At 31.1% G+C, this 9,573-nt stretch overlaps 1 protein-coding gene across 1 annotated transcript; it reads left to right on the top strand.

Annotated features, from left to right (window-relative positions):
* Window positions 1-4,768: 4,768 nt before the first annotated feature.
* On the top strand, window positions 4,769-7,763 carry LOC111904417 (PHD finger protein At2g01810). Its single transcript, XM_023900189.2, has 3 exons — window positions 4,769-5,496; window positions 5,598-5,856; window positions 6,080-7,763. The coding sequence occupies exons 1-3, from the start codon at window positions 5,187-5,189 to the stop codon at window positions 7,761-7,763; spliced, it is 2,253 nt and encodes a 750-aa protein (XP_023755957.1). The 5' UTR covers window positions 4,769-5,186.
* The last annotated feature ends 1,810 nt before the right edge of the window (window positions 7,764-9,573 follow it).

Below are 9,573 nucleotides of genomic sequence, written 5' to 3'. Positions count from 1 at the left end.
TCAAATCAGATGCTAGTACTCAGAAATGAAAGATTAAAGTAATTCAAAATCTATAAAAGCAATGCAAATAGAATACTATGACACTTGATTTTAGCTTAAAAATAACATGTTGATTTGCATACTATGTAGGAAACGAATAAGATCCTTATGAAGTACACAAATCTGCAACCAAAGATGATAAAAATGGGTTGAGGGGTATAATTGTCTATTCATCAATTTTTTAGTAGATTAATAAAAATTGTGTCGTGGAAATATCCATTCCCTTAGTTCATTATTTAGTTTTTCAATTTTGTCCATATTCTCCCGTTGATATAGCCTCTCACGTACAATTAGTGTTTTCTGTATTTTGATCCTAATGTTTGGTAGTTGTTACTATAAGTTTCTTTCAGTTTTGTAGTTGATAGGAACATTTGAGGGATAGTGATATTTGTAGCGAAGAATTCTGTTGTAAAAATATTCAATAATCAAATCTATGAGCTTATGTTTTTAATTAATAAATATCATGTAGTATTTTCTTAAAAGTTTCTTTTATATCGTCAATATATTTAAGCCAACCAATTTGATGATGTGTTCAACATATCACTTACGGAGAAAAGCGCTATCGTAAACCTATTTATATTTTAATTAGGCGAATGCCCGCGCGTTGCGCAGAAACACTTATATAGTTGAAGTTTTTACAATTATATGATTTTTTGAATATAACAATAACGTTGTTGTTAAATTTGATATAATAATTTCTATATACTATATTGATATAATATATTTATTATTTTGAATTATATTATAACTTCATAATCTCAATCGTTTGAATGACTTCTACCCGCGAGTTACACATGAATAAAATTAAATATAATATATGATTTGATGTTATTTATAGTTGTTTTTATTGTTAATTACTTTTTTAAAATTTATTTGCTTAATGTTTTAATTTCTATCATTATCATTATTTAAAACATCAAATATTGTTTTTTATTTTAAAGCTAACAATATAATCATTTATATAGAGTTGTTTTTAACTATTGTTATTGTAAGTTATTTTAAGCTATTTATTTGGAAACTTTTAACGATTATAAAAATATATTTAAGAAATATTTTAGTTAAATTGAAATTACAATTTAGTTTTTGTTTTTATCACTACAATTTATCACTTTTAACTATTTACAAAATATTATTTAGTTTTTTTAAATGGAACTGAAATTTATATTTGAGTTGACATTGTAATGCGCAAAAACACCTATAAAGTTGAAGTCTTTACAAATATATATTTTTTAAAATATAACACTTTGTTGTTAAATTTGATATAATAATTCGTATATTAATTTGAAATAATATATTGGCTATTTTGAATTATATGATAATATATAAATATATTATAACGTCATAATCTCAATCGTTTGAATGACTTCTACTCGCGAGTTACACATCAATAAAATTAAATATTATCTATGGTTTAATATTATTTATAGTTGTTATTTTTAACTAATTTTTTAAAATATATTTGCTTAATGTTTTAATTTCTATCATTATAATTATTTAAAACATCAAACATTATTTTTTGATTTTAAAGGTAACAATATAATCATTTATATAGAGTTATTTTTAACTATTGTTATTATAAGTTATTTTAAGCTACTTATTTGAAATTTTTTAACGATTATATAAATATATTTAGGAAATATTTTAGTTAAACTGATATTACAATTTAGTTTCTTGCATTTATCACTATAATTTGTCACTTTTAACTATTTACAAAATATTATTTGGTTTTTTTAGTGGAACTGAAATTTATATTTAAATTGACACTGTAATGTTATATTTAAATTAACAATTTAAGTATTTTGTCCAAACTGTTCAAAAATTGTAGCTTTAAACTGTTAATGGTTTACATGCAACAACATTTTAATCTAATAAATTAAGTATAATATGTTAAAATTTAATGAAATAACTTTATAAATAGAAGTAAAGATATTATTTTAAAATTGAAATTTAGTATATTTATGATTACACTTTAGGTTTGATATTTATTTAACCTTATTAACCAACTTACAATCATTATTAGAAAGGCACTACAATTTATCACTTTTAACTATTTATAAAATAATTTTCGGGTTGTTTAAGTTAAATAAAATTTATATTTAAGTTGAGCCTATAATGTTATATTTTAATTAATAATGTAAGTATTTTATACAAATTGTTCAAAAATTATACATTTAAAATGATAATGGTTTACATCCAACAATATATTAAAACTAATAAATTAAGTATAATATGTTAAAAGTTAAAAAACATAATTTTATAAGTAGAATTAAAAATATTATTTTAATATTGAAATTTAGTTTATATATGAATACACTTTAGATTTGATATTTATTTAACCTAATTACCAAATTATAATTATTATTATAAAGAAATTGAAAAGTTATGGGAGTTTCAAATGAATGTGGTGAAAAGAAAAAAGAATGGGGGTTTCAAATGCATGAGATTCAAGAAAAAATGCTAGCTTTATAAGTATGTATGATTTTAGTTATTCAACTATGTGAGGCATTATTAAACGATATAACTTTTTTTTATTTTATAGTTTTTATTACATAATCTGAAATTTTATATAAAATGTCTATGGTATGCAGATACCCAAAGAATTCAAACGTAATCATACGCTTCATCATTAGCAAACTATTAGGATTTTACCCAATGAACGGTAACACAAAGATACGAATCTGGTGAACCATGTGGAGTCGTCAAACATTGCGAGTTAAATTTATACAGGTTTCTAATTTATCAAATCCTAAAATCATTTTAATTTTAGAAATTCTCCGCATATTTATGTAATCACGTCTACGGATAGAGCAACTTACCTGACAATAACATGGTTGGGGATTTTCTTGAATGAGTTTTGTCAAGCAAACTTTCTTGAATCACGAACTTAGTCATCTATTCTCGAACCAAACTTTGTTCGAAATTCCATAAGGTAACATCATTCTCCATTGTTGCTTGATCATACGTTGGAACAAATTTCACCGCTTTGCAATACAAATTTGAATGGTTCATCAAAGTTGTATTTCCACATTCGTAAAAAGTGTACCAAATTTCTTGTACCGAGCTTTATTTGTATTGCTCGACATTTCATATAAATCGTGATGTTGCCAGGTTGTTGCGTTGCCAAATTTTCGGGTTTCTTTTAGTAGGTTTGACAGCAACAATCGTTATTTTATATGTCCAAGCTCCAAAGGAATATTGTGATTTTTCATTTTCAGAAGTCATTACTTGAGAGTGTTTATAAGTTTTAAGAGAGTTGTGAATGTCTTGGAGTGGCGTCAATAAACTAACTCATCCAATATCTTTATATACTAACAAATGAGGGTAAAATGGAAAATTATGCAAAAACAAACGGCTAAATGCCCAATTTTTCTAGAAAAAAACGACTTTTTTTAGCTGTCTTTTATAGGAAAAAAAAAACAAATAGACTTCTTCCAAAACAAGATTCACAAACCCGTTTTTGTCAAACTGATTTCAACTGATACATCCCGGAACCGGTATACACCAATGGATTGGATTTAAACCGCTCTAGTGTCTATCAAATTGGTTTTATTTTCATATTGAATCGAGTCTGAACCAATTTCGGGTCTCAAAGAAATATTTTTGTATACATCTAACTGCATTGTTAGTTGTTACAAGATCTTTCATGGGGAACCTAGGGAATTATATTTTTTCTCCAAGACATTCCCATAGGCCGAGGCCCTTAAAAAATTTAATCTGGGTTTAAATTAAACTTTATACAATATATGTAAGTTTTTTATTGTACAGATGAATCATACAATATTAATGTATATATATCAACTATCAAGTTTCTACATTTTTTTCTATTAAATTACTCAAGAGTTTTATTAATTGATGTTGTAGTTCATTATTAAATTATTCAATAATCTATCCTTCAATTTTTATTTTATTTAATTTGTAACACGTAGTTAAATATTACGAATATAAATTATTATGTTACATTTAATAAATACTGGAATAGTAGCAAACTAAATGTATTATGTTTTTAAAAGAATACGCTTAAGCCCAAATTAGACTTATTTTTAAGAATTATGATCATGTCTATGTAAGTGTTAACTTGGTGTAATATCGAAATCACCTTTTTTCAAATTTAAGTACGTTTATAAATATAATTTTAACATTTTGTAATATTTGACGATCCTGTTATTTTAATAATCAACAACTTGGTTTTATTTTATTAGATTATATAAATAGATTTTAGAAGAATGCAAAAGTGAAGCACCATTCCAAGCATCAAAAAGATTGTTTATGAGAAAGCATATGCTAAATTGGGGAAGAGTAGAGTCATCTTCATATTTAGTGATGTCCAAGAACAAGATTTCTACAGAAGCATAGCACCATCATGATGTTCGAGAAAATGTGACAGAGTCGTTAGGATGAAGATATAATACACAAACTATCTACAGCAAAATGGTCGCTATATTTGAAAAGACTTAAATGCCCTTATATGAGGGGTACATGGGTGAGAAAACGAAGATCATTTAGTGACTACTAGAAATACGAACAATTTCCACGACGAAACCTTAGAAAAGTGACCATTTTTGCAAGTTAAAACTATTTTACTCTTCCGTTAAAAAAACAATGCAAACCATATAAACCATTTTTGTAGTTTTCTTTCAAAAATATTCAAATCCATAAGTGTGAGATTTTAAGTTTAGTTGTATGCAACTCTATATTTTGGAAATATTATGATTTATATTCTACATATTAACTTGCTATAAGATCCGCTGTCGTGGCATCGAGAGACAACGCTTTGTAGATTGTTAACCGTATCGATAAGAAAGTCCACATCAATACTAAATTGCTAAACTATGAAAACAACGGGTCGAAAACGGTAAAAACCCCAAACTAAAGGGAGGCTAAAAGTAAGTTACACGTGGTCAATATTTGGGGCCCACAATAACACACACGTACTCCCTGGCCTATCACAACAAAGTCGGTTCTCTTTTACTCACACAAGCCCGCATGAGTATATTTCGTTACATTCTCAATTTACCATTTCATCCCTACTATCTCTTCCATATTCTCCCGCCTTAGAGACCCAAATTCGTCATTTTACATTTACAACCCCCCACCCACACACCCTATTCCTCCATTTTCGGTTCTTCATTTCTCTTCGTTTCTCTCCAATGGCGACGTTGGAAGCTTGCATTAAGAACAATACCAATAGAAAGAGGAAGCAACGAATCTTCGAGTTCAAGAGTTTTGGGAAATCAATAACTGATTTTTCGCGTCCATTTCGTGATAACATTCGATCGTTTCTTGATGAATATGGTGAGCAGATTGAACAACGCCAACTAACTGGCGCCGTTTCCAACAATGTATGGTCTACTCTTCTTCTCTGTGAATCAAACGGTGCTATTTTCCCTCTTTACACTATTGAAGAACACATAAATGATCAATCTATTCGCCCGTTTTGTTGTCACTGCAAATCAGTTGGTTAGTTCACTCTCGCTACGTGTGTTTCTCTGTATGTGTGTGTGTGTGTGTGTATGATTTTAACTTGTAATGACTTGTGATTTTGTGAATTGGATTTGAAGGATGGGGTCATCATTTTGTTTGTAAGAGAAGATACCGGTTTATGATTCCATCGTATGGTGATAAGCAACCATTGAAAGATCATGATCAGAAGAACAGTTTGGAGCTCGATGAATCACATATCTTACACGGCTTAATTCACTGCAATGGTTTTGGTCATCTAATTTCTATCAATAAATTAGAATTAGACTCTTCAAATTCTCTCACTGAAACCGATGTCATGAATCTCTGGGACAGCATTTGCAATTCTCTAAAAACCAGGTATGTTTTCATCTCAATTTCATGTTCCATTGTTAAACAATCATAATTTGCACTCTACACTTGTTATTATAAACAACATTTCACTGTTTGTAATTTTTGCTTAAAATTGAACGTAATTCTCCAATTCGTATAACTGAAAAGGAATCAAATCAACTATGAAGATAAAAACGAGGTCAAAATGCATAATCTGATTCTGCATTTGGTATGAATTTGCATCATGCAGGAAAGTATCAGTAGCTGATGTTAAGTTGGAGAGATCAATGGAGTCAAGGTTAATTCATGGAATCGCATTCAGAAGCTCATGGTTTGGGAATTGGGGATATAAATTCGGCCATGGAAGCTTTGGTGTTACAGAAGACAAATACACGGTAGCTGTAGGATATCTAGCAGAATTACATCTCGATAACATCATCAATGACTTGAAAAACACTTACCATGGAAAGAAAACCCAACAAATTATCTCTAAATACCGGGAATTAAGTGAAACTCGATTGTTTTCATTGAGTGATCTTCTTCAATTTCTGCTTGAATTCAAGCTCTCGGTAGATACTGAAAGACAGATTCTAGCGCCATCAAGAAAAATACCAAAACATGAACGTGCTACATTCGAAGAAGATATTCAAAACCCAAAATGTCTCGACGAATTCTTGATTTCAATTACGAATTCAGATTGCAGGTGGCCTCAAAGGAGAGTCGAATACTCCATTGACGTAATCGTAAAGTTACTAAAACAGAAGAATGTCGCAATGTCAAGACACGAATTGAGAGAGAGTGCTCGACAATTTATCGGCGACACAGGTTTGATCGATTTCGTTCTAAAATCAATCAACGTTTTATGTTACGATAATTACATTATTCGTCGGGTAGTCAATTCATTGACCAAATTAGTCGAGTTTGAAATCCATGAAATGGCTGAAGATCCCAAGAACATCAAATCTGTGTCATCGTTATGGAAATTAGAGCCAAGATGGCCTAAACAGAGACTCGAAAAAACCGCTAAAGTTATCGCAAACATTTTAAAAGAACACAAGATTATGAACACAAGAAGAAATGGAGCAATGTCACGTAAAGATTTAAGAAACATGGCGAGTAAATACGTTGGTGACACGGGTTTGATCGATTTCGTATTGAAATCGATCGATAAATTATCAATCGGGAATCAGATTATAACCCGAATGAAAAACCCATTAACCCGATTGATGGAATTCGAGATCCGAGATCAAAACAATGAGGAATTTCATGAAGAAGATGGAGATGTTTACGGAGATATCTTGTTTTTGTATAGAAACGTTCTTTTAGGTTACCCGTGGTGGAACTCAGTGAGTGAAGCGAGTCGAGTTGTATTAAACAGTAAATATTTCGTGAAGAAATGGGAATTTGAGGTTAAAAGTAATGAGTCAATGACGTTAACCTGTCGAGTTTTACCGAGTTTCGACGAGTTGGAAACCGAGTTGACTCGTCAACTACCGCCGGGGGAGGTGGTGGTGGTGTCGCCGTGGATTACGGTTGGGGAACTCCGGGAGGTGGCGCAGTACGCGCTGAGGGATACTTACTGCGTAATGGATAAATTTGTGGTGAGTCAAATTGGAGGGTTAAAAGGGATAAAGGACGAGGTGGTGCTATCGTGCGCGGTGGAGGCGGGGGCGCAGGTTTGGGTTAGAGGGAGTGGGCTGGACTTGGGTACGACGCTGAGGTATGAGGGTTATGATGGGGATGCGGTTGAATCAAGGGTGGATTGTTTGTGTGGGGCACGTGATGATGATGGAGAAAGGATGGTGGCGTGTGATGAGTGCCACGTGTGGAGGCATACGAGATGCTGCGGAATAGAGGATGATGAAGGTGCACCTGTGGAGTTCGTGTGTGGGGATTGTGATGCGAAGAGTAAAAGTGAGCTTTTGAGCCAATAGGTTGAGGGATGGAGGATTTGTTAAGTTAATCACATTTATTTATTTATTTATTACTTTAATATGATAGAAAATATATATAGAATCTATGGAGATTATATTGTTGTGATGTCATCACATCAAATAATCTTTACCACAAACTTTAAATGATGCAAACGAAAAAACCTAAAAACGAAGGAAAACTTACCTCAATTCCGGGATTCCATGGATATTTCTTTCTTTGGACCCCACCAAATCTTTTTTTACACTTTGGTCCTGCATCTTTAGGCAAATGACATAAACGATCCATTTCAAGAGATACATTATCTTAGAAAACTCCTGAAAAACGGAAATCCAACTCTTAAATTTGATTTACTATTTACAAACAAAACTTGAATATTATGATGATTTCTTAAAATAATAATAATAATAATAAAGGAAAGGGGCATGGAAGAAACTATGTAGAGGAGAAAGTGAAATATATTAGTGTTTATGAAATTATTTATGGACAAGTGGGGAACGGTAAAAGAAGATGTGGGAGGTTCAACTTAATACGAGCATATATTTGGATCTTTTATGATTTGCGAGGTGTTGGATTATATGTGCAACAGTGCAAGCTGTAACATGCTTGATTTTAGCTAGACATTTTAACATCTAAAGTGTGAAAAATGTCATCAAAAGTTAAAATGTTATTTATTAGTGTAACCCGGGTGTTAATAAGTAAACAAAGAGAAAAGTTTAGATAAAAGCTTCATTATATGGAAATTAAGACGTGATGAGAATTTAAGTACGTTGTTCATTTGAGTTCTTTGCATTAAATGCGTTAAAAGTGAAGAACTAGGTTAATTATGACAAATGTCATTTCTAATGAGTGGAAGAAACAAGATTAAGGATATAGTATTGTTAATAATGAGGTTTGTTTTATGGCGAATATAGCCGGTCCGGAGAATTGGTTGGTGTTATGGAGTAAACGATAATTGGTAGACTATGTTTTTCAAAATGACTAATCATATATTTCGGACTGACGTAGTCAATTCCGGACTATTGTAGTCAAATCGTATATGTTGAACCGACATTCCGGAATATGTTTTAGTAAAGAATGCTTTCTGGACACCAAAAAAAATCTCCTCTAAATAACATGTATAATTGTGTTTTAAACTGCTTCAAAATGAGTTACACAAATAGCGATCACGAAGAAAGTTTTGCTAACTTGTCTATTTTTTGTATAACCTTGGAAGAACCAACCTCTATAGTTACACCAACATCCTAACATATATTATTGATCGTTTTCAACTCTGTTTAGTCGATATTGGATGTGTGGTAAGATAATATTGTTCCAAAATATAATTGTTTAGTTAAATCTATTAAAAATTTTACAACTAATTGTTTTATTTTGCCCAAAAAGTGTAGGTTCATACATTCACTGCGTGCATGCTCCCTGCTATTTTCTTAGGCAGTGTCCCTTTCAGTGGTGACTAACGCATGCTCCCTGCTATTTTCTTAGGCAGTGTCCCTTTCAGTGGTGACTAACTGCAACATAGGCTTTCTAAAAAACACCTAAATGCTCAAACGAGCACATATAACTAAACTTCATAAATTCTCTTTCTAGGATTCCGTCCACTTTCGCTCTCATACCACATGATGTCTCTGCCAACATCAGTAATCGCCTTGTGAATGCAAGTCGTACATAATCAAATATCAAATAGACGATTGAATAAATGATTTTACCCTAAACCCAGAACTAAACAAGAGACAAGAAGTAAGGCTAAATCATGCAATCTCAGGCTATGCAATCCTAGTTTTGTACAACCTAAGGCATTCACTTAGCAACTAG

Source organism: Lactuca sativa, chromosome 8, assembly GCF_002870075.4.
Source record: "Lactuca sativa cultivar Salinas chromosome 8, Lsat_Salinas_v11, whole genome shotgun sequence".
In the NCBI taxonomy this organism is placed as follows: Eukaryota; Viridiplantae; Streptophyta; class Magnoliopsida; order Asterales; family Asteraceae; genus Lactuca; species Lactuca sativa.
The sequence above is the reverse complement of the archived record's forward strand: the minus strand, read 5'-3'. Positions and strand labels throughout refer to the sequence as shown.